This window comes from Cetorhinus maximus, chromosome 5 (assembly GCF_964194155.1).
Source record: "Cetorhinus maximus chromosome 5, sCetMax3.hap1.1, whole genome shotgun sequence".
Classification (NCBI taxonomy): domain Eukaryota; kingdom Metazoa; phylum Chordata; class Chondrichthyes; order Lamniformes; family Cetorhinidae; genus Cetorhinus; species Cetorhinus maximus.
In genome coordinates, this window is record NC_135883.1 from 170,694,736 (window position 1) to 170,721,104 (window position 26,369).

The following is a 26,369-nucleotide window of genomic DNA, read 5'->3' on the forward strand; positions in this document are numbered from 1 at the left end:
TACATCTCTGGAGTGGGATTTGAACCCAGACCTTCTGGTTCAAAGTCAGGAGCGTGACCAATTGAGCCATGGCTGACACATTAAATATTGTAATGAGGCTACATCTCTCCGATTTAATCTATTTTCCAGGTACAACTCTTGCCGGCCAATTTTTCCTGGTCTCAGGAAACAAGCAGTGAAAAGGAGGACAGGACTGCTTCATGGATGAGTTAAGTGTCTTTACAGCACTCCTTGTGGGTCAGGAGGAGTAGAATTCAGAGGTGAATGTGCTACCAACTGAGCCCCTACTGACACTGAAATGTGTCTTAAATGGGCTCCAACAGAAAGGACATATGCGAGACTTTTTCTTCATAGAAAGTGATTATATCACAGAGCAATTCCAGAAGCAGAGTATCCAGGAAGGTAGCAATACCGTGAAAAATGTAATGCTCTAACTGGAGTTATCAAAGTAAGAAGTCTTCCCTCATAGACCATCATTAATCAGAACACTGACAACACACAGAAGACTCCACTCTCCTACTAACGAAAAGCGTTCACTTTTCGACAATCAAAGCAGAACATTTTATTTCACCTCAGACTCATGCAATAACCCATTACAAAATACACAGCCACAGTCACATGCACACAGTCAGCTATTCTATCATTTCAGCCACATTCTCCAAACACTACATCCCCCAAAAACTACGCAAGATTCACTACTATACTTTCTTCTTTCTTGCAGAAGGTGGCACATTAAATCAGGCAACAGGCAGAAACTGGAGGAACATCAGCCCACCTGCAGACCCTCTATCCCTACATGATATCATTATACCCAACAGGGGCAGACACACAGTGAAAGTCATGGCATCTGGGAACACTGGAAGAAATGTCATACAAGGTTACTTCATACACAACTCAATTGATCTCTCTGACTTGTCCTTGTCCCACACACTGCCTGACAAATTGTAGATTCTGTCAACAATTACTTTTTTCCTGCTCTCCCTTCACATCTCAGCTAACCTTTGCACCTCTCTTTTATTTCAAATGATAAAAGAATCAGCAAGCTTCAGCCAGTTGAGAAAGACAATAAGATATAATCACTGGGGGCGGTGGGACTTGTACAAGGCGGACGAATTGCACCTGAACCGGAGTGGGACCAACATCCTTGCGGGGAGGTTTACTAGTGCTGTTGGGGAGGATTTAAACTAACTTGGCAGGGGGATGGGATCCTGAGAGGAAATTCAGCAGGAGGAGATGCACAACCAAAATAGAAGAGAGAGCAAGTGACAGGAAGGAACTTTTCCCCTTGGTGGAGGGATAATTAACCAGGAGGTCATAGATTAAAGTAAGGGGCAAGAGGTTTAGAGGAGATGTGAGGAAGAATTTTTTCACCCAGAAGGTGATGGGAATCTGGAACTCACTGCCTGAAAGGGTGGTAGAGGCAGATACCCTCATAACATTTAAGAAGTATTTGGATATGCACTTCCAATGCCATGGCATACAAGGCTATGGGCCTGGTGCTGGAAAATGGGATTATAATACCCAGGTACTTGTTTGACAGACGCAGACTCGATGGGCCGAAGGGCCTTTTTGTGCTGTAGACCTCTATGACTCTAAGCATAGCATTTCAGAAGGTGCACAATTCCTTGGTCTGAGTCTCACAAACACCAGCTGAGAAAATGGTCCCATGTGAACTTTAGAGACTATATTAGAGGAATATACAAGTGGTAACAAATTGATACAGTATGGAAACATCTGAAGTTATCTACTTCGGTAGGAAAAATAAAAAAAGTCTGCATAGTAACTGATGAGTGTTTATTTGATTCGCAAATTTTACTGAGTACTAAATAAAAAAAGGGCAGGACATCTAGGACTCAGGAATGCTCATCATGTTCCACATGGGAACCCCAGGACACTTCTCATGTCCAGGATGATCAAATGTATAGGAAGTGTCATCAACTGCAGCAGCTCAAGCTCTGGATTTCAAAGTTTGAGCAGTAGCAGGCATCACTGTGGTGCAACCACAAAGTTAAGATCACCTTAAGGCAATTAGCTTAAGGGTATGCAGGGGGAAAGCATGAATGGATGACCTAGAAGAACCAGGAAAATAGCACAGGAGTCCCTGAGTGCATCTAACTATCCAATCAATATTCAGTTCTGAGTGCTCATGAAAGTGATGGTTTACACGTGGAGAGTGCAGGCAGAGCTAAGTCCATAGCACCATGGCTGGCCCAGCTATACAACAGGGTTGAGGAATATTGGAAAAGCCATAGTTATAGGGGATTGTATAGTTAGGGAAACAGACAGGAGCTTCTTCAGCTGAAGAAGTGAATCCAGGATGGTATGTTCAGTACAGGAACCCCACCACCTGGAAGTTCCCCTCCAAGCCACTCACACATCCTGACTTGGAAATGTATCATAGTTCCTTCACTTTCACGGGGTCAAAATCCTGAAACTCCCTCCCGAACAGCATTTATACAACATGGACCACAGCGGTTCAGGAAGGCAGATCACCACCACGTTCTCAAGGGCAAATAGGGATGGGCAATAAATGTGGCCTAGCCAACAACGCACCCATCCTATGAATGAATAATCCCTCTCTGGTGCCAAGGTCAAAGATGTCCCTGAGCATCTGCACAGCCCTCTGATGGGGAGGCTGAACAGTCAGTGGTCGTGGACCAGATTGGTAAAAATGAGACAGGTAAACAAAGGAATGTCATCCTGCAGTCAGAGTTTAAGGAGATAAGAACAAGCTCAAAGGCAGTAATCTCTAGATGACTACTGGTACCAAGTGCAAGGGAGCAGGGATGTCATGGAGCATCTGCAGGCCAATCTTCTCAGGGAGAGTGAACAGTCAAAGGTCATGGTCCATGTCGGTGTCAATGACTGAGATAGGAAGGGGGATGAGGTCCTAAAAGCAGATTTCAGGGAGCTAGGAAGGAGACTGAAAAGCAGGACCTCTAAAGCAGTTTTCACACGATTACTTCCAGTCCCATGTGCTAGTGAGCATAGAAATAGGAGGATTGAGCAATTGAACATGTGATTGGAGAACTGGTATAAGAGGGAGGACATCAGATTTCACAGGCATTGGGGCTGATTCTGGGGCAGGTGGGACCTACACATGATGGGCAGGCTACAGGACTGTGACTAACATCCTCACAGGAGATTTTCTAGTGCTGCTGGGGAGGGTTTACACTAGATTAGCAGTGGGACTGGAACCTGAGAGGGAGCTCAGATTCGAGGGAAGATAAACTGGTCAAAGGAAGTAGAAAAGTAGAAAGCAAAAATAGGTGACAGACAAAGCATAGGCAAGCATCAAATCAGGTCAGAATAGAGAATAATGTTAAAGAAGCAGAATTAAAGGCTCTCCACCTAAATGCACGCAGCATTCACCAAAAGGTTGATGATTTGAATGCACAAATTGGGGTAAATGGGTATGATTTCATTGCCATTACAGAGACGTGGCTACAAGATTGGGAACTGAATATCCAAGGATATTTGGCATTTAGATGGGATAGACAAAAATGTGAAGGAGATGGGTAGCACACATAATAAATAATGTGATCAGTACATTAGTAAGAGAGAATTTTAGATCGAAGTTTGGATGGAGCTAAAAAACAGCAAGGGGCAGCAAACATTGGTGAGAGCTGTTTATAGGCCATCAAACAGCAGTGCTAATGTTGGGCACGGTATAAATCAGGAAATTAGAGATGAATGTAAAATGGGTAATATAGTAATAATGGATGACTTCGACTTACACATAGACTGGGTTAACCAAATCAGCACCAATGCTCTGCAGGAGGAATTCCTGGTGTGTGTATGAGATGGGTTTCTGGAGCTGTACATTGAAGAACCAATAATGGATCGGGCTATTTTGGATTTAGTGTTGTGTGATGAAAAAGGGCTAATTAATAACCTCACTGTAAATGAGTCTTTGGGTAATAGCGACCATAATATGATAGAATTTCAAATCAAGTTGAACCATGCTGCGACCAGTGTTCTGGTGAATCGAATAACTAGGGCTGTAGAGAGGGCTTTAAACTAGGTAGAGGCGGAGGGGAGAGGGTTACAGAGAGGGAATAAGGCTTACAAAGCAAAAGGATATGACAGCATTGCAGGGCAGCTACTTTGGTAATGATATCCAGAGTGCGACAGGAAGGGACAGAGTGCACAAACATTAGAAAACAGCAGCAAATAGGATCAAAGGGGGAAAAAATGGTAAAAAGGCAAAATTAATGGCCGTTTACTTAAATGCACGTATTATTCGGAACAAAATAAATGAAATAACGGCACAAATAAAGATTAATGGGTATGATCTTATAGCCATTATGAAGACATGGTTACAAGGAGATCAAAGCTGGGAACTAAATATTCAGGAGCAATTGACTTTTCAAAAGGACAGGCAGGATGGAAGGGGTGGTGGGCTGGTTTTGTTAGTATGAGATGGAATAAGTACAATAACAAGAAATGATCTTGGATCGGAAGATGTGGAATCTATATGGGTAAGGTAAGAAATAACAAAGGGAAGACGACACTGGTGGGAGTAGCCTAGAGGCCCCCTAACTGTAGATATGCTGTTGGACAGAGAATAAATCAGGAAATAATGAGGGCATGTAAAAACGGCAGTAGATTAATCATGGGTGACTTAATCTCCATGTCGATTGGGAAACTCAAATTGGCAGAGGTAGTCACGAGCAAGAATTCATATTTGGGACAGTTTCCTAGAACAATATGTTGTGGATCCAACCAGTGATCAGGCTATTTTGGGTCTGGTAATGTGTAATGAGGCAGGTTTAATAAGGGATCTCAGAGTAAAAGATGCCCTAAGAGACAGTGACCATAACATGGTGGAATTTAGCATTCAGTTTGAGAGTGAGAAACTTTAGTTTGGAAACAATTGTGCTAAACTTAAATAAGAGTAATTACAAAGGAATGAGGGCAGAGTTGGCTGGAGTGGACTGGGAAAGGAGTTTCGCAGAAAAGACAGTTGATGAACATTTAAGAAAATATTTCATGACTCACAACAAAGATATATCCCAGTGAGGAAGAAGGATTGTAGGAAGGGGATAAACCAACCATGGTTAACCAAGGAAGTTAAGGATAGTATCAAATTGAAAGAAAAAACATACAATGTGGCAAAGATTAGTGGTAAGGCAGAGGATTGGGAAAGTTTTAAAAACCAACAGAAGATGACCAAGAAAATAATAAAGAGGGAGAAAATAAACATTGAGTGTAAACTAGCAAGTAATATAAAAATGGACAGTAAGAGCTTCTTTAAATATATAAAAAGGAAGAGAGAGGCCAAAGTCAATATAGCCCTCTTTAGTGAATGAGGCTGGGGAAATAATAATGGGGAACCAGGAAATGGCAGACGAGTTGAATAAATACCTTGCATCAGTCTTCACACGGTAGAAGACACGAATGGCAGACCAAAAACACTAAACAATCATGGGGCAAAAGGGGGGGAGGAAATAAATATAATAACTATCACTAGAGAAAAAGTACTCGGGAAACTAATGGGGCTAAAGGCCGATAAGTCACCTGGACCTGATGGGTTGCATCCTAGGATATTAAAGGAAATAGCTGCAGAGATAATGGATGCATTGGTAGTAATCTTCCAAGAATCCTTAGATTCTGGAAAAGTCCCAGAGGATTGGAAAACTGCCAATATAATACCCTTATTCATAAAGGGAGGGAGACAAAAAACAGGTAACTAAAGACCGGTAAGCTTAACATCTGTCATTGGGAAAATGTTGGAGTCTATTATAAAGGATGTAATAGCAGAGTATTTAGAAATGCATCATATAATCAAGCAGAGTCAGCATGGCTTCATGAAGGGGAAATCATGCCTGACAAATTTATTAGAATTCTTTGAGGAGATAACAAGCAGGATAGGTAAAGGGGAACCTGTAGATGTAATATATTTGGATTTCCAAAAGGCGTTCGATAAGATACCACACACAAGGCTATTTAATAAAATAAGAGCCCATGGTGTTGGGGGTAGCACATTAGCATGGACAGAGGACCGGCTAACTAATAGAAGACAGAGAGTTGGGATACGGGGGGCATTTTCAGGATGGCAGCCTGTAACTAGTGGACTGCCACAGGGATCAGTGCTGGGGCCACAATTATTTACAATATACATTAGTGACTTGGATGAGGGAAGTGAATGCACTATCGCCAGGTTTGCGGATGGCACAAAAATAGGTGGGAAGGCAAGTGGTGAGGATGACACAAAGGGTCTACAGAGGGATACAGACAAGTTAAGTGAGTGGGCAAAAACGTGGCAGATAGAATATAATGTGGGAAAGTGTGAGGTTACACACTATGGCAGGAAGAACAGAGAAGCTGAATACTACTTAAATGGAAAAAGACTGAAGAAAGCTGAAGCACAGAAGGATTTGAGGGTCCTCGTGCATGAATCTCAAAAATCTAGCATACAAGTTCAGCAGGTAATAGGTAAGGCAAATGGAATGTTGGCCTTTATTTCAAAGGGAATGGAATATATAAATAGGGAAGGCTTGTTAAAACTATACAAGGGGGTAGTTAGACTACACCTAGAATACTGTGAACAATTTTGGTCCCCTTATCTAAGGAAAGATATGCTGGCATTGGAGGCAGTCCAGAGAAGGTTCACTAGGTTGATCCTGGGGATGGAGGGATTTTCTTATGAGGAGAGGTTGAGTAGGTTGGGCCTGTACTCACTGATGTTTAGAAGAATGAGAGGCAACTTTATTGAAACATGTAAGATTCTGAGGGCACTTGACAGGGGAGATGCTAAGAGGTTGCTTCCCCTTGTGGGAGGAGAGTCTAGGACCAGAGGGCATAATCTCAGAGTAAGGGGGTGCCCATTTAAAACAGAGATGAGGAAGAATTTCTTTTCTCAGAGAGTAGTCAATCTGTAGAATTCTTTACCGCAGAGGGCTATAAAGGCTGGGTCGTTAAATATACTCAAGGCTGAGGTAGACAGATTTTTAATCAGTAAGGGAATCAAGAGTTTTGGGGAAAAGGCAGAAAAGTGGAGTTGAGGATTATCAGATCAGCCGTGATCTCATTGAATGGCAGAGCAGACTCGATGGGCCGAATGGCCTACTTCTGCTCCTACGTCTTATGGTCTAAGTTTGAATGTGATCTAGGTCATTCTGAAACTCGAGTCTTAAATCTAAAGAAAGGAAATTATGAAGGTATGAGCGCCAAGTTGGCTATGGTGGATTGGGAAAATACACTGAAAGATTTGACAATAGACAGGCAATGGATAGTATTTAAAGAAATACTACACAGTCTACAGCAGACATACATTCCTCTGAGGCACAAACACCCAAAGGGAAAGGTGAATCAACCATGATTAATGAAAGAAGTTACAGATTGCATTAAAGCAAAGGAAGTGGCTTATTAGGATGTCAGAAAAAATAGTAAGTCTGAGGACTGGGAGCAAAGGAGGACCAAGAAACAGATTAAGAAGGGGAAAAGAAAATATGAATGCAAACTAGCGGGGAACATAAAGGCGGGCTGTAAAACTTTCTTTCAGTGAAAGATTAGCTGGGACAAATGTGGGCCCATTACAGGTAGCAACAGAAGGATTTATAGTGGAGGACAGGGAAATGACGGAGAAACAAAACAGTTTTTTGCATCTGTCTTCACGGAAGATGACACAGAAAATCTCCCAGAAACACTAGGTGTCCAAGGGACTTGTAAAACTGAGGAACTAAAAGAAATTAATGTTAGTAAAGAGGTAGTACTTGAAAAGTTAACTGGATTGAAGGTTGATAAATTCCCTGGACCAAATGAGCTTCATCCCAGAGTGTTGAATGAGGTGGCTAGAGAAATAGTGGATGCACTGGGGGTTATCTTGCAAAATTCAATAGATTCTGGAAAGGTTCCAATAGAGTAAAGTAGCAAACGTAACTCCACTATTTAAGAAGGGAGGGAGAGGGAGAACAGAGAACTACAGACCTGTTACTTTTGATGTCAGTAGTAGCGAAAATGTTAGAATCCATTATAAAGGATGTGATAACTGGACATTGAGACACGAATGGCAAAATTGGACAGAGTCAACATGGATTTATGAAAGGGAAAGCATCTTTGACCAACTTGTTGGAATTTTTTGAGGGTATTACTTGTAGCATTGATAAAGGAGAACCAGTGCATGTGGTTTATCTGGATTTTCAGAAGGCTTTTGATAAAGTCCCACACAGGTTAGTAAATAAAATTAGAGCACATGGGATGTGGGAGATATACTAGTATGGACTGAGATGAGGTTAACAGACAGAAAGCAGAGAGTGGAAATAAACGGATAACTCCCAGGGTGGCAGGCTATTACTCATGGAGTACTGCAAGGATCATTGCTGGGTCCACAGCTGTTCAAAATCTATATAAATGATTTGGATGTGGGGACCAACTGTAATGCTGCCAAGTTTGCTGATGACACAAAACTGGGTGGGAAGGTAAGTTGTGAGGAGGATGCAAGGAGGCTTCAAGAGGATTTAGACAGGCTAAGTGAATGGGCCAGAACATGGAAGATGGAATATAATGTGAATAAGTGTGAAGTTATTCACTTTGGTAGAACAAAACAGAAAGGCAGAATATTTCTTAATTCATGAGAGGCTGGTAAGTGTTGGTGTCCAAAGGGAACTAGGTGCTGTTATTCATGAGTCACTAAAAGTTAGCATGCTGGTGCAGCAAGCAATTGGGAAGACAAATGGTATGTTGGCCTTCATCACAAAGGGATTTGAGAACAGGGGTAAAGCTGTCTTGCTGCAGTTGCATAGAGCCTTGGTGGGACCTCACCTGGCATATTGTGTCCAGTTTTGGTCCCTTTATCCAAGGAGAGATATATTTGCCATGGAGGGAATGCAATGGGGATTCACCCTGGAATGATGGGATAGTTAATGGAGAGATTGGGGAAACTGGATCTGTATTCTCTAGAATTTCAAAAAATGAGGCATGACCTCAATGAAACTTACAACGTTCTTACAGGGCATGACAGGATGGATGTAGATATGATGTTACCTCTGGCTAGTGAGTCTAAAATAATTGACATAATCTCAGGATTAGGCGTAGGCCATTTAAGTGTCACTCTTTTCTTGCAATAAATGCTGGCTTAACCAACGATGCCCCCATCCCATGAATGAAAAAAAACTCAAGAGGGTGGTGAATCTTCGGAATTCTCTACCCCAGAGGGCTGTGGGAGCTCAATCACTGAGCATGTTCAAAACAAAAATCGATAATTTCTGGTGTCTAATGACATCAAGGGATATTGAGATAACATGGAAAAGTGGTATTGAGGTAGATGATCAGCCATGGAGATTGAATGGAGGAACAGATTCGATGGGCTGAATGGCCTACTCCTGTACCTATGCTCCAATGGAACATACAAATTGCAATCAAAGATTAGCAGGCAAAACTGTAACTGAACAATGGGCTGTCTTTAAAGGGGAGATAGTTCAGGTACAATCAAGCCATATTCCCACAAGGGAAAAGGTAGGCCAAACAAATCCAGAGCTCCCTGGATGACAAAAGAGATAGAGTGAGGTGAAGCAGAAAAAGGTTGCACATGACAAATGCAAAATTAATATTACAATTGAGGATCAGGCTCAATATAAAAGGTTCAGTGGGGAATTGAAAATAATAAATGAGGGAAACAGAGAAGAGACTGGCAGCTACACAAAGTGATTCCAAAAGTCTTTTATAGGCAAATAAATAGAAAAAGGGTGGTAAAACGAGGAGTAGGGACAAATATGGACCTAAATGTGAATTTACACATGGAGGCAAAGGGCATAGTAAAGGAATTCCTTGCACCTGTCTTTACCAAGGAAGAAACTACTGCCCAGGTTATGGTAAAAAGGAAGCAGTTGAGACATTTCATGGATTTAAATATGGTAAGGAGGGAATAGATTGGCTGGCAGTACTTAAAGTTGATAAGTTACCAGGGCCAAATGAGATGCATCCAAGGATACTGAGAGAAGTAAGGAGGTACTGGCCATAATTTTCAAGTGGATTGGCAAATTGTTCAGCAAAGGGTGGAAACATAGTCCAATAACTACAGACCACTCAGTTTAACCTCACTGGTGGGGAAGATTTTAGAAATGATGGGCTGAATTTTCCATTCTGGAGACCAAGTGCAGTGGCTGGCGGTAAAATTGTCGTGTCGTTTAATCTCAGCTCACTCAGTCACCTTTATGTCCACAGAAGCAACCTGAACAAAGCCAGTTGTTCTGTGAACATGGTGACCTCATGAGTATAGGTTTTGTAAAGCTTTTTATTATCCTAATGCTGCTGTAGTGAAGTCTGTTCTCTGTGGATGTTTGTTATGACACAGCTGATGGTAAATACTAAACTGTTCAAATCCCAGGGGGAAACTTGAAACAACTGTCACAACTAATTTTCAATTTGTATAAATTTCGACATGCATGCCTTGAATTCAGTAGTAATAAGACCGCCAAGTCTTACAGGTTTTTACAAAACTAGATTAAACATTTATTAATAAGAGAAATGATTTTAAATACGTATAAAGATCTACAAATTACTACTATAATAACTTCTAAATCCCGTTAATCAATCTAACTCCTAGTTATACTTTTGTTAAGGCAACAGTAAGACACATAGGCCAGAATTTTTAGCTCATCGGGTGGGTGCGCGCCCGGCCCGACCAAGTGTAAAATGACGCACGATGACATCGGGCGAGTGTCCCAACATCATCGCACATTCAAGTGATATTTTGGTCGGCGGACGTGCGCTGGAGTTGGCAGCACGCCCACCAACAATTAAAAGGCCTATTAAGGCCATTAAAAAGGTAATTGAAAGAAATTTTTCGCTGCCCATCCAAGCTTATGGTTGTCTGGCAGGCAAAAAGGCTAAGTGGCCTTTGCATTTTTTAGGAAACCTCATCCATGCGTGGGATAAGGTTTCCAACAGCAAATAAAAATAAAATATTTTTTTTAATTTAATTTATAACATGTCCCTGCTCATGTGACAGACTCACATGAGGGGACATGTTTTATAGCATTTTTTAAATATTTATTTTTGATGTTTTGAAGTGTATATCTCCTTGAGTTAGCTCTGTGCCTCAGGGAGCTTGTCCAGCACGTACTTGCGCACATGCACGAAGTTCACACTCGCCCTCCTCCCCCTACTCCCACAGATAGCGCTGAGCGTTGCTGCTCGCATTTCATTCTGGGTGGGCCTTAATTGACATACCAGCGTGAAATAGCGGTCTGGCCCCGATCGCGGGTAGAGGTCGGCTTCCCAAACGCCCCACGTCGAGCCTGCCCGACAAGGGAAAAATCCTCCCCGTAGATTTTAAAAGACCCAGGCAAAGATACATGATACCCTGAACAAGTCAAATTCCAAGTGAGTTCTCTTTAACTTCATCCTTTGAGGACAGCAGCTTGAGGCACAGATGCTGAAGGATTTTTCACACTTGTAAGATCTTAAAATGCCTATCCTTACACACAGTCTTTGCTCCTTTATACATATCTTCCTCTTTGAATGCAAATATCCATTGTTTCACTATGCCTTTGGACTTTATCTCCCTGATAGTAAAACCCTCTCATAGCACTAAGTTTTACCAGTAATCTTTGGGAAAAATAAACACACTGTTTCTAAACTTCACGTGGCTAGGTGACACATTTCACCCCTCCTTTGAAAACAACCTAGTCTGGTTTATTTCAAAATGCAAATGTTCCCTTGACACCTATGTTTCTAAACTTCCTCATAGAAACATAGGCATAGAAACGTAGAAAATAGGAGCAGGAGTAGGCCATTCAGCCCGTCCAGCATGCTCCGCCATTCATTATGATCATGGCTCATCACCCAACTCAATAGCCTGCTCCCGCTTTCTCCCCATATCCTTTGATCCCTTTCGCCCCAAGAGCTATATCTAACTCCTTCCTGAAAACATACAATGTTTTGACTTCAACTACTTTCTGTGGTGGCGAATTCCACAGGCTCACCACTCTCTGGGTGAAGAAATTTTTCCTCATCTCAGTCCTAAATGGTCTACCCTGTATCCTCAGACTGTGACCCTGGTTCTGGACTCACCCACCATCGGGAACATCCTTCCTGCATCAACCCTGTCTAGTCCTGTTACCTAATTAACATTTCAAACCTAACCTTTCTTCTTAGATCAAAGCGCCCTGACTAATCCAATTAAGTCTCTCACACACACACATACACACATAATGACACATCCTACTATTACTCCATTTTACAATAAATTCCAATAGCATTATGATAATTATTATATCTTTTTGATAATGTTATAGGTTTTAATGCATTAGAGTCATTCCAACCAAGTCCACTTTTCAATGGCCTCCATATAATGAATGTCAGGTTTGGATGTGGGATACAGTTTAAGAAATTGTCGGGGGACCTTAGCCTTTCATGCCAGCCTGCAGAGTTAAGTTGTGACCATGTTTACAGCTAAACATTACCCTTAAATTAGTTCCCACTCTCCACCTGTATAATGCAGTGCTATGGACCTAGCTGGCACTTGGTGACACTTGAAATGTCTGCTTGATGGCCATGACTATATGCTGTTTTGGTGTGTGTATAGCCTCATGGTGCTGGCCTATTACATGTAAGAATGCTGGTTTGCACCTGAAGGTCTGGCTAGCGTGGCTTGAGGTAATCCCTGCGCTAATTCTCATAGGGCAATTGACATGGTTATCTGATCGTGGCTGTGCCATCATTCCCTAGGCTTCCTCTTACAAATCTCAATCCGCTAGAATGAAACTGTGGAGGTCTCAAATGGGATGAGAGCATAGCTCCAGTACAACTGCTGTGTGGTCTTTAGTATTAACTAAGTTACTAAGTAATCCTTAAATATGGTGTTGAGTCTGACTGGGCCACATCACTTACAGATGCCAAGGCAATGCTGGACATGAACTGGGAAACTCCCAACGAAGGCTGGGTCATGAAAGCTCGTCAATGATCAGACAATGGTGCTACTGAAGCTCTCTCAATGCACGCAAACCTGACTGGCAGGCTCACAGCCATGATTGAGAGTGACAGATCGCAGCATCCTAAAGAGCAATCTCATCTTGGGGACTCAGTATCAGGATGAGGCCTGAACATTTTTAATGAATGAGAGGTGGCCTTTGGAGAGATGCCACAGTCCGGATTTAGATCGGTCCTCAGATGGTCAAGAAATAACCAGTAATTGATGATTGTCCTTCTTGAAGCACCTTGCTATGCTCCAGGCATACAGCCATGAGTGCACTGACGTTTGCAGTTCTGTTCCTACCTCTTGTAGGTTTCCAAAGGCAATGAAATGTTGGCATGATAATTTAAAGGACTGGACCACTTGCTTCAGATTGAGCGCTGGTGGAGTTCTTATCCCATTACATAATGGCCACGTGCTCCATAGACTTCCATATTCGTGTGGGGCATCAATATCCTCCCCCTCTTCGATGACATCTCTTTAGGCATCCTCCTCATCGGAGTGATGTGCAACTCCTCCATCTCTCCATCTGGCAACTCATATCCCCTTTGGAGCACCACGTTGTATAGAGTATAGCAAACCACAATGATGCAGGGAAGAGGACTGCAAAGCACCTCCTGATCCATCCAGACATCTGAAACGTATCTTCAACATGGCAATGAATGGTCTGCTCCATCAGGGACCATGTTGAAAAATGGGCCGCATTTTATCTCTCTTCTGAAGCACTTTGTGGCCGCCAAACAGGCGTCATTAGCTTTTGCAGGTAGCCTTTATTACCGATGAGTCAACTGAATGCAAGTGACTCGTGATGTAAGAGTCGTGCAAGCTCCTAGGGTACCTCATACAAACCTGCATAATCTACTTTTGGTGATCACAGCTCAGCTGCCCGATGAGAGAGTGGGAGCCTTTTCTAATGATAAATCTTAGTAGTTGCTGCCAGGGAGCTCTTAAGGTCACATATGTGCAATCAATGGCACCCTGCACCAATGGAAAGCTGGAGATCGCTGCAAATCCCACTGCTCCAGCAGCCCAGTTGGCTTCATCCAGGGAAAACTGTACGTAATTGAATATCTTTCTGAATAGGGCATAAGTGTACATTTGTGTACATTTAAGAGTGCAAGGTTATGACATTCCGCAGAGGTCCCAGTGGAGCCCTGGAACAAACTGCTCACAAAAAAGTTGAGCGGGTTTAGAGCCACTGGCAATGGATGACCTTCCAGTCCCTGCGGCATCAGATCCTCCCGAAGAATGTGGCAAATGTGAGCCACCACATCCAATGACAAGCGAAGGTGTCTATGGCACTGTCTCTCACTCGTTTGCAAGTACGAAAAACATCTTCGGCACACTCCGGGTCACACCAAATCCCTCTGTGAAATTGGTCTCTCCTCCTCAACTTCTGGGTCCCCACTGACCCACGTTCCTCAGGGCAAGGGTCTTCCCTTTGTCCTGCCAGACGGTAATGGGCCCTTCTTCTCCTCCTCAGTTGCATGAAAGCCATGAAGAAGGCAGCGTTGCCTGCTGCCTGCATTCTGCACTCCTCCTTGTCTCTGTGGAAAAGCAGTTGAGCAACATGATTGCATTTTACCCTGCAATGATCACCTTCCATCACCAAGGTCATTCTGAAGTCCTCATTCCAGACATTCCATCCCAGGTCCTCCCTTGTAGCTGAAGCACATGATGAAGAATCACACGTAGCTGAGCTTGCCCCTGCTCCACACCCTCCCCCTCCCCGCCCCATCGCCCCAGGTATGCCACCATATTCACAAAGAGGGTTGGATTTGGATGAGTACAGCCAAGCGCTATCATCCTCAGTCAGTGCACTGTCAGGTTGCCTCCTTTGCGGTAGACTAGAATCTAGCCTTGCGCTAATTTAACGACTGCAATTAGTGAGCCGTGTAAACCATGAACCTCCCAACTTCAATGAGGTTGCCTGGAGCATGTTGCATATGTACTCCAGCCATGGCTCCTTAATTGTTTGATCCTTCTGACCTTTTCACTTTTCTGTGTGAGGGACAAATGATTAACCATACTAAGTCTGTATTTTGCGCAAACCCTAGTGGATTCTCAAAAGAATGTGCACCATGAGTTAAGGTGTTCAGATCCTTCAACTTGCATTTGGGTCTTCATAATATGTCTCAGCTGAGCCTTGCTCTCCATGTCCTGAAGCAGTAATTATTAGGGTGCCCCCTCAATCGGCCCAAAAGTGTAGTAGACGACTCCTCCCACAAGCCCTCAGACACCTCCGCTTACGATTTTTTTCTAAGGCTATTTTTCAACTGCGTTATTTCATCAGCTGTCAAGATGGTGCTGCACTGATTCTACTTTTTGAGACACGTTTCCAACACCTCACCCCAGTCACCATCCAAGTCCCTCCTATCGATCATCCTAGAAGATCATCAAGTGCAAGTTTCCCTCCCCTCAATCACTTTCTTGCCTTTAGCCCTGGAGCCCATTATTATGGTCGACATCCTTGTCCGCCCCTCTGAACCGGTTTCTGTGGATGTCCCCATGCCCCATGTTGACCTTAGCCTTCATGAGTGTCCTACAGAGACCCTCTCCATAAGACCATCAGCTACCTTACCCCTTACTTACCACTTCCCCATTTACAGGCTGCAGATGCCTTCCTTGACTGTGATTGTGCCATTTTCCACCCAGTCCCAAGCCACAAAACCCCAGGACACAAATGTGACTCTGCACACCAGGCTGTGCACAACCTCATAAAAAGGCCTTCCCCCTCCCTGGACTGGGACCAAGACATGCATGCCAGGGATCTGGGTGTCTTTGTACACCAGTCAATTACAGGCTGGTGCAGCAAGTAATTAGGAAGACAAATGGAATGTTGGCCTTCATTGTAAGGGGATTTGAGTTCAGAAGAAGGAATGTCTTATGGAGTTTGTACTGCAGTACAAAGCCTTGGTGAGACCTGGAATATTGCAGCTTTGATCTCCCTTCCTAAGAAAGGATATACTTGCCATAGAGAGAGTGCAGTGAAGGTTCAGTAGGCTGATACCGAGAATGGCAGTACTGTCGTACGAGGAGAGATTGGTTCAACTGGTTTGAGTGGGCCTGTATTCACTAGAGTTTAGGGTTTAGAGCTTAGGGCATCTGTTTGAGACGTATAAAATTCCAACAGGGCTAGACAGACTAGATGCAGGGAGGATTTTTTCCCCTGGTTGTGGAGTCTAGAACCAGGGGCCACAGTCTCAGGATATGGGGCAGGCCATTTAGGACTGAGATGAGGAAAAATTTCTTCACTCAGAGGGTGTTCAACCTGTGGAATTCCCTATCGCAGAAGGCTGTGGAGGCCAGGAAACTGAGTATATTCAAGAAAGAAATTGATAATTTTTTGGATGTTAGGGGCATCAAGGGGTATGGAGAGAACATAACATAAGAACTAGGAGCAGGAGTAGGCAATTCAGCGCCTCGAGCCTGCCCTGCCATTCATTACGATCATGGCTGATCTCATTTCGGCCTCAAATCCAATTTCCCACCCTCTCCCCATAACCTTTCAACCCGTTACTAATTAAAAATCTGTTTATCTCCTCCTTAAATTTATTCAGCGTCCTGGCATCCACTGCACTCTGAGGTAGTGAATTCCACAGACCCTTTAAGAAAAATACCTCCTCATCACTGATTTAAATCTACCACCCCTTAGCCTAAAACTATGGCCTCTCATTCTAGAATGCCCCAGAAGAGGAAACATCCACTCCATGACTACTTTGCCTATCCCCTTTAGCGTCTTATATACCTCAATTAGATCTCCTCTCATCCTTCTAAACTCTAGCGAGTATAGGCCTAAACTGCTCAATCTCTCCTCATAAGACAAGCCCCACATCTCTGGAATCAATCTAGTGAACCTCCTCTGAACCGCCTCCGCCTCCAGTGCAACTATATCCTTCCTCAAATAAGGGGACCAAAACTGTGCACAGTACTCCAGGTACGATTACCTGCTGTACCTGCATACTAGCTTTCAGCGATTCATGCATGAGGACACCCAGATCCCTCTGCACTGAAGAATTCTGAAGTTTCTCTCCATTTAAATAATAAGTCGCCTTTTTAATCTTCCCACCAAAATGGATAACCTCACACTTATCCACATTAAAATCCACCTGCCAAATTTTGGCCCATTCACCTAAGCTGTCCATATCCATTTGTAAATTTCTTATTTCTTCATTGCATCTTACTTTCCTACCTATTTTGGTGTCATTTGCAAATTTAGCTATAGTACCTTCTATCCCTGAATCCAAGTCATTAATATAGATTGTAAATAGTTGGGGCCCAAGGACCGAACCCTGTGGCACCACTAGTTACACCTTGCCATCCAGAAACATGTCATAAACAAAAGATCAAAGGGGTGTTGATGGTGGTGGTACTGACTAAAGGAGGTGCTAATGGTGACATTAAGGATAGAAAGCAGAATGTGATAATATCCGCACAAGGATAAGCACTCTGGAAAGAACAACATGAGCAAGTGACAGATGGCCCTGGTGGGGGTGGGGTGGAGGAAGGAGGCGATGATGGGAAAAAAGATTGAAAATAGGCTAAAAGGCGGGGATAAAACAATGAATAAAACTGAAAATAAATTTTTAAATAATAAGTGGAAAAAAACTAAAACATTTAAAAATAAAAATGAATATTGAAAAAAGGGGATAAAAAAGGGGTGAGGATTGAGGAGAGAGTTCACGGTCTGAAGTTGTTGAACTCAATGTTAAGTCCGGAAGGCTGTGAAGTGTCTAATCGGAAGATGAGGTGCTGTTCCTCCAGTTTGCATAGAGCTTCACTGGAACATTGCAGCAGGCCAAGCACGGACATGTGGGCATGAAAGCAGGATGGTGCATTGAAAGGGCAAGTGACAGGAAGGTCTGGCTAATGCTTGTGGACAAACCAAAGGTGTTCCGCAAAATGGTCACCCAGTCTGCGTTTGGTCTAATGCATTGGGAGCAATGCAGACTGGGTGACCACTTCGTCTAACACCTTCGGTCTATCCACAAGCATGACCCAGGCCTTTCAGTCGCTTGCCATTTCAACACACCATCATGCTCTCATGCGCACATGTCCGTCCTTGACCTGCTGCAATGTTGCAGTGAAGCTCAACGCAAACTGGAGGAACAGCACCTCATCATCCGATTAGGCACTTTACAGCCTTCCAGACTTAACATTGAGTTCAACAATTTCAGACCATGAACTCTCTCTTTCATCCTCACCCCTTTTTTATCCCCTTTTTTCAATATTCATTTTTATTCTTTAATTTTTATTTTTTTCCACATTTCTTTTTAATTTATTTTCATATTTATTCATTGTTTTATCCCCAACTTTTAGCTTATTTTTGATCTTTTTTCCCACCACCATCCCACCCCCCCCCACCCAACCCCCATCAGGGCTATCTGTCACTTGCTCATGTTGTTCTTTCCAAAGTGCTTACCCTTATCTGGCTACTATCACATTCTGCTTTCTATCCTTAACGTCATTAGCACCTCCTTTAGCCAGTGCCACCATCATCAACACCCCTTTGACCTTTTGCTTATGACATCTTTGGCAATCTCTCCTTTGCCTCCACCTATCTTCTATCCAGCATCACCTGCTCCACCTCCCTTAAACAGTATAAATTTCGCCACATTTTTACTTCTCTTAGCTCTGAAAAAGAGTCATACAGACTCGAAACGTTAACTCTGTCTTTCTCTCCACAGATGCTATCAGACCTGTAGATTGAAGGGAGATTTCATAGAGATGTACAAAATTAGGGCAGGATTAGGTAAGGTAGGTGAGGAAAAACTGTTACCATTTGCTGATGATACAAGGACTAGGACACATAGGTTTCAGATGTTGGGAATACACCAGAGGGGCCCATAAAGACGCAGGCCTAAGAGAAGACACAGTGAGACTGAAGATAGGAAGGAGCAGCCTCAGGGAAAGCAGTGAAAATGGAGGGAGTTATAAAGGAGTGGGCTGAGGGAAAGCACAGCGTGACCAGAGAGAGAGATATATAAATAGGAGCAGGCCTGGAAGAGAGAGCATAGCAAGACCTGGGAGAGGTATAAAGTAGCAGCCTGGGAGTGAGCACAGCAAAACCAGACAGAGCTATAAAGGAGCAGGCCTGGGAGAGAGAGAGCACAATGAAACAGGAACAGAGGAACACAGGAGCAGGAGTAGGCCATTGGACCTTCAAGCCGGCTCCACCATTCAATAAGATCATGGCTGATCTAGTTGTAGACTCAGCTCCACTTTGCTGTCTGCTCCCCACAACCCTTGACTCCCTTGCCTAACAAAAATCTGTCCAACTCTGCCTTGAATGAATTCAAAGACCCAGCCTCCCCTAATCGGAACAAAGAAATAACTGACCAACTAAATACATACTTTGGTTCTGTCTTCACAAAGGAGGACACTAATAACATACCAGAAATGTTGGGGAACACAGGGTTTAGTGAGAGGGAGGAACTGAAAGAAATAAGTATTAGTAGGGAAATGGTGTTGGGGAAATTGATGGGATTGAAGGCCGATAAATCCCCAGGGCCTGATAATCTACATCCCAGAGTACTTAAAGAAGTGGCCTTAGAAATAGTGGATGTATTGGTGGTCACCTTCGGAGATTCTATAGACTCTGGAACAGTTGCTACAGATTGGAGGATAGCTAATGTAACCCCATTATTTAAAAAGGGAGGCAGAGAGAAAACAGGGAATTATAGACCAGTCAGCCTGACGTCAGTAGAGGGGAAAATTCTAGAGTCCATTATAAAAGATTTAATAGCTGAGCACTTGGAAAACAGTGGCAGAATCGAACACAGTCAGCATGGATTTATGAAAGGGAAATTATGCTTGACAAATCTACTGGAATTTTTCGAGGATGTAACTAGTAGAGTTGATGATGGGGAGCCAGTGGATGTGGTTTATTTGGACTTTAAGAAGGCTTTCGACAAAGTCCCACATAAGAGATTAGCGTGCAAAATTAAAGCGCATGGGATTGGGGATAATGTATTGAGATAGATAGAAAACTGGTTGGCAGACAGAAAACAAAGAGTAGGAATAAACGGGTCTTTTTCCGAATGGCAGGCAGTGACTAGTGGGGTACCCCAGTTATTCACAATATATATTAATGATTTAGATAAGGGAATTAAATGTAATATCTCCAAATTTGCAGATGACACAAAGCTGGGTGGGAGGGTGAGCTGTGAGGAGGATGCAGAGATGCTTCAGTGTGATTTTGATAAGCTGAGTGAGTGGGCAAATGGATGGCAGATGCAGTATAATGTGGATAAATGTGAGGCTATCCATTTTGGTAGCAAAAACAGGAAGGCAGATTATTATCTGAATGGCTATAAATTGAGAGGGGAATGTGCAACAAGACCTGGGCGTCCTTGTACACCAGTCGCTGAAGGTAAGCATGCAGGTGCAGCAGGTGGTAAAGATGGCAAATGGTATGTTGGCCTTCATAGCCAGAGGATTCATGTACAGGAGCAGGGATGTCTTGCTGCAATTGTACAGGGCCTTGGTGAGACCATACCTGGAATATTGTGTGCAGTTTTGGTCTCCTTATCTAAGGAAGGATGTACTTGATATAGAGGGAGTGCGGCAAAGGTTTACCCGACTGATTCCTGGGATGGCGGGACTGACATATGAGGAGAGATCGAGTCAATTAGGATTATATTCGCTGGAGTTCAGAAGAATGAGGGGGGATCTCATAGAAACCTATAAAATTCTAACAGGACTAGGCAGGGTAGATGTAGGAAATATGTTCCCAATGGTGGGGGAGTCCAGAACCAGGGGTCACAGTCTGAGGATACGGGGTAGACCATTTAGGACTGAGATGAGGAGAAATTTCTTCACCCAGAGAGTGGTGAGCCTGTGGAATTCGCCACCACAGAAAGTAGTTGAGACCAAAACATTGTATGCTTTCAAGAAGGAGTTAGATATAGCTCTTGGGGCGAAAGGGATCAAAGGGTATGGGGAGAAAGCAGGAGCAGGCTATTGAGTTGCATGATCAGCCATGATCATAATGAATGGTGGAGAAGGCTCGAAGGGCCAAATGGCCTACTCCTGCTCCTAGTTTCTATGTTTCTACTTTCTGGGGAAGAGAATTCCACACACCAATGACCCTATGGGAGAAAAATTTTCTGCTCATCTCTGTTGTAAAAGGGAGGCCTTTTATTTTTAAGCTATGCTCCCTAGTTTTAATCTCCCCACAAGAGGAAACATCCACTGGGTATCCAGCCCATCAGGTCTCCTTAGGATCGTCTATGGGCAGAATGTTACCCTCGGATGGCGTGCGGGCCCCACTGGCTTGGCGGCGGGCGGCCAGCCGACCCCCATCACTGAAACGGAGCCCGCCGCCATTTTAACTGGGAGATTAAGGCCCGCCCAGTGGCATCCCCAACAGGAAGCGCCATGGGGCGAGGGATTCCCCATCTGTCTAAGTGCGCTCTTTAGCGCAAGTGCGCAAAAGAGCGCACTTCTCCCTGAGGCAAAGTGCTGCCTCAGGAAGATTCGTGACAGGTAAGTTAAGTATAAAAATAGAAACATTAAAAAATTATTAACATGTCCCCCTCACGTGACAATGTCACACGAGATGGGACATGTTAATAAAAAACACATAAACTTTATTACTTTTTTACAAAACGGTCATGAAACTTCATCCCACCAGTGAATGAAGTTTCATGAATAATCCGGAGCCCGCTGGGGCTCCTGGCCTGCCCGGCCAACCTTAAGGTTGGCTGGGCAGGTCTTTAAATGCTTTATTTAGCCTGTCAATGGCCTCAATTGGCCATTAACAGGTTGGCGGGCGGACAGCTGATTTCGCTGTCCGCCTGCCTTCCTAAAAATTTAAAGGGACCAGGATGACGTTGGGGATTCCTACGACCATCATCCCGCGTCATTTTCCCCTCGGCGAGTGGGCCCTGCCCCCAAATCGCTGAGGGAAAAATCCTGGCCTATGTTTCAATAAGATTACTTCTCATTCTTAAAACCCTAATGGGTATAGGCCTAACCTGTTCAAACTTTCTTCGTAAGGCAACCATTCATCCCAGCAATGAGTCCAGAGAACCTTCTCTGAACTGCTTCTGAAACAATAATATCTTTTCTGTAAATATGGAGACCAAAACTGCACTCAATACTCCAGATGTGGTCTCACCAAGGCCCTGTATAGCTGTCGTAAAACTTCTCTCCTATTAAATTCCATTCTTCTTGCAATAAACACCGATATTCTATTTGCCATCCTAATCACAGCTGTATCTGCATACTAACTTTACGTGATTCATATATCTAGATTTCTCTGTACCACGTAGTTCTGCAAACTTTCTCTGTTTAAATAGTATACTGCTTTTTTATTCTTTCTGCCAAAATGAATAAGTTCACATTTATCCATGTTATACTCCATCTGCCAATTTTTTCCCACTCACTTATCCTGTTTATATTCCTTTGCAGACTCTCTACCTCCTCTTGGTACCTTACTTTCCTACCTATCTTGGTGTCAGCAACAAATTTAGCTATCATACACTCGCTCCCTTCATCTAAGTCATTCATATAGTATGTTCCACCTTTCCAGGATGGCTAATTTTCCAATGGCAGTTTTCAGACAACCAAACCTTTCTGGAACACTTTAGTGGGCTCTAATTCTGTTAAAGAAAGTAATTTATGCCTGCCTCTTCCATAAGTACAGTTAAATCATTATTTAATCATTTTACAATAGATTTACTTACGTAGAAATAATCAATGGGCTCATGTACACGTCTGAAGAGCTGTCTCACCCACAGTATCTTTCCAGCTATAGGGGGCATGTTTCTCGCAAGTGGTGGGTCCTCTTTATTAATTTGATAATGCTGCAAACAGACAATCAGAGTTACAAAATAATCTAAGCAGGAAACAAATTGGATAATTCAACATAAAAGGATACATTTTTCCTATTGTAAGTGCACAGATTAGGTGCAAGGGAACCAGTAAATTAGGCAAGCATCTTTGCTTGTTTCTTTTTTGTCAGATTTTCCATATTTCAAAAGGGAGACAGAACAAGTCCAGCAAACTATGGAGGAATTAGCTTAATGTTGGTGAAAGGAAAGATAACAGCCCAGAACTTCAGTTCCCCAGGGTGGGAAGGGAGTCATACCCCAGAGGTACCCCAGAAATGCGCTAGCGGACAACCACACCTCCACCACCAGAAGTCCCCATGCAGGACGGCAAGGGATTTGCCTGGGAAGTTTAAACTTCTGATGGGCAATTACCCTGCACCTGGAAACATCTGATACTGCGATTTAAATCAGACACTTCAGAATGTTCTGACTCTCTCAACCAGAAAAAGTTAGAAGGATTAAAACCAATTCTAACTCTTGGGTAACTATGGTACTGCCCCCCATTAAACGCCCCAGTGGACTTACCGACTATACGCCCACTGCCCCTGACTACCTTCCCGACTCCCAACAATCCTGACCCTCCGATTACCCCCACCTCCCCAACTACCATCCTGACCGAATATGGCATCAAGGAGCCCTCGCAAAACTGGAGTCAATGGTAATCAGAGGGAAAACTCTCCTCTGGTTGGAGTCATACCCAACACAAAGGAAGATGGTTCTGGTTGTGGGAGATCAATGATCTCAATTCCAGGACATCACTGCAGGAGTTCCTCAGGGTAGTGCCTGAGGCCCAACCATCTTTGGCTACTTCAGTGACCTTCCCTCCATCATAAGGTCACAAGTGGGGATGTTTGCTGATGATTACACAATGTTCAGCACCATTCATGACTCCTCAGATGCTGAAGTGGTCCATGTCCAAATGCAGCAAGACCTGGACAATATCCAGGCTCGGGCTGACAAGTGGCAAGTAACATTTGTGCCATACAAGGGCCAGGCAATGATCATCTCCAACAAGAGGTGGTCTATCACCCCTTGACATTCAATGGCATTACTACCACTGAATCCCCCACTCTCAACATCCTGGAGGTTCCCAACATCCTGGGGGTTACCATTGACCAGAAACAAACTGGACTAGCCATATAAATACTGTGGCTACAAGAGCACGTCAGAGGCTAGGAATCCTGTGGTGAGTAACTCACCTCCTGACTTCCCAAAGCCTGTCCACTATCTACAAGACACAAGTCAGGAGTGTGATGGAATACTCTCCACTGACATGGATCAGTGCAGTTCCAACAACACTCATAGTGGTATTGTCACTGGACTCGTATTCAAGGGTAATGCTCTGGGGGCCCGGGCTCGAATCCCATCACGGCAGATGGTGAAATTCGAATCCAAGAAATATCTGGAACTAAAAGTCTGATGATGACCATGAAAACATTGCCGATTGTTGTAAAAACCCATCTCGTTCACTAACGCCCTTTAGGGAAGGAAATCTGCTGTACCTACCTGATATGGCCTACACGTGACTCCAGACCAACAGCAATGTGGTTGAGTCTTAAATGCCCCCTGAACAAGGGCAATTAGGGATGAGCAATAAAAGCTGGCATATCCAGGGACGAACACATCCAATGAACAAATAAAAAGAAACGGGCCTTCTTGATTGGCACCCCACTTACAAACATTCACTCCCTCCCGACGCACAGTGGCAGCTGTGTGTACCATCTGCAAGATGCACAGCAGGAATTCACCAAGGCTTCTTAGACAGCACCTTCCAAGCCAACGACCACTACTATCTAGAAGGACACGGCAGCAGATCCATGGAAATATCGCCACCTGCAAGTTCCCCTCCAAACCATACACTATCCTGGCTTGAAAATATATCGCTGTCCCTTCACTGTCACTGGGTCAAAATCTGGGAACTGCCTCCCTAACAGTATTGGACTGTAAAATTTCTCCACGGGTCATGAATGAAATAGGATGGTAACTAGTGGAATGTGTAAAATTGAATGAGAGGAAGTGATTAAGTTATTACAAAGACAGGGTTTGAAGGGAAAGATGATTCACTCCTGCACAGAAGTAATAGGTTTATCAAGGCTCTAGCAGAGAGAAACAATGTTATTAACCATTAATGTGTCCAAAAGAAAATATCTTCACCCACAGAGCTCAAAGTATCTTTTTTCAGAGAATTCAGATTGATGACCACTCAAAGATATGGGCCCAAACATTCACAATCAGTCACCTGTTAACAATCATCCACACTCTGGAAGAGGTGACACCAGTGTATTTTGGTAATCCAGATCAAAAGGCAACTTCTTTGATTGGTAATATTAGCGAACATGATTTCGCTTTTACTGAACCCCAAGTAGTTCCTAGGGCTGAGGAGGGTGCAAATGTGGGAATACCACAGGGATATTAAAGGGGACTGTCCAGGCAATCATCCTCTTCTAGGAACATGATGAATATGGTAAACTAAGGAAGGAAAAGGAATGTGTTTAATCTGTGAGTTCTGATGGGACGTACTTATGTCAGAATCCAAAACGACACTGCCCCTTAGACATTTCACAATTGCCATTTTTAGACAAGTTGAGGAGGGTAGGGTATGGAAAAGGACGGACGGTTATAGCCCAGAAGATAACCTGAGAATAATGATGACAGGCCCACATGATAATTATATCCAGTTATGTTGGTCCAAGTGGCAGAGTAATTACTATTCAGAAAACTATATGTTTCTTAAATGGGGGTTAAGCTCACAACAAGCTCAGCAATAAAGAGTGCAGCTTGAGACCAAAGCTGGCATCTTCTGATCCTGGCAGCATATGAGGCCAGAAAATCCCATCCCAATTAAACCCCACCATCCATATACAGAGAACAAACCAAGGGTAGGAGACTCCTGTCTGGTGGACCAAACTTGTACCTTGTGATCCTGATTATAATCGTAGTTGGAAACAAGGAGACCCACAGATTTCGTTACAGTGGGCAGGTGCACAGTATGTTTTAACTAAAAAAAACTAAAACACACATTCAGTACTCCTTCGGGTGAGTGGACCAGATTGTCCAACACATATGGAGGGACCAATAAATGGTTTGGAGTTGATCTCAACTGGGAAGATTTTATATCATAATGTACATCATCAGGTGACACCCATGATGCTGAATTTAATGGGAACGACATTATCAAGTTGGTGCACAGCAAAAATACAAGCACTGTATAAAAATTTGCTATGCCAAATGTGATGAAAGTATAATAATTTTCATAATATTTTTCTGATTTTTTGTGAAATAAGGTTATGGGGTTAAGTCTCGTTGGGTCTTTGTGTAATTTAATTACATTTGGAGTCAAGTAGACTGCAAGTTTGAAATCTTTTTTTTTTGCAAAAATATACTTTATTCATAAAATACCTTCAACCACATTCCAAACCATTTCAAAAACACCATTACAAGGGTACAATCCGGTTCAACTTTTACAAATGTATCACCAGGTGCATCAGTACAAACAATATTACAATCATTTACAGCCTTTCATTTTGAGCTGTACAGCCCGAGGGGGTTTAAACAGTTCCCAGCCCCTCGGTGCGCTGTGGCAGAAAGGTCTTAGACAGCGACCCTTCCCCATT

At 43.4% G+C, this 26,369-nt stretch overlaps 1 protein-coding gene across 1 annotated transcript in view; it reads right to left on the reverse strand.

Moving 5' to 3' along the window:
- LOC144681152 (dynein axonemal heavy chain 8-like) overlaps positions 1–26,369 on the reverse strand; it is a 1,929,890-nt gene that overhangs the window by 1,541,447 nt on the left and 362,074 nt on the right. Inside the window, exon 15 of the mRNA XM_078542879.1 lies at positions 22,609–22,728. Coding sequence (XP_078399005.1) covers positions 22,609–22,728 — 120 coding nt within the window. The remainder of the gene's footprint in view (positions 1–22,608; positions 22,729–26,369) is intronic.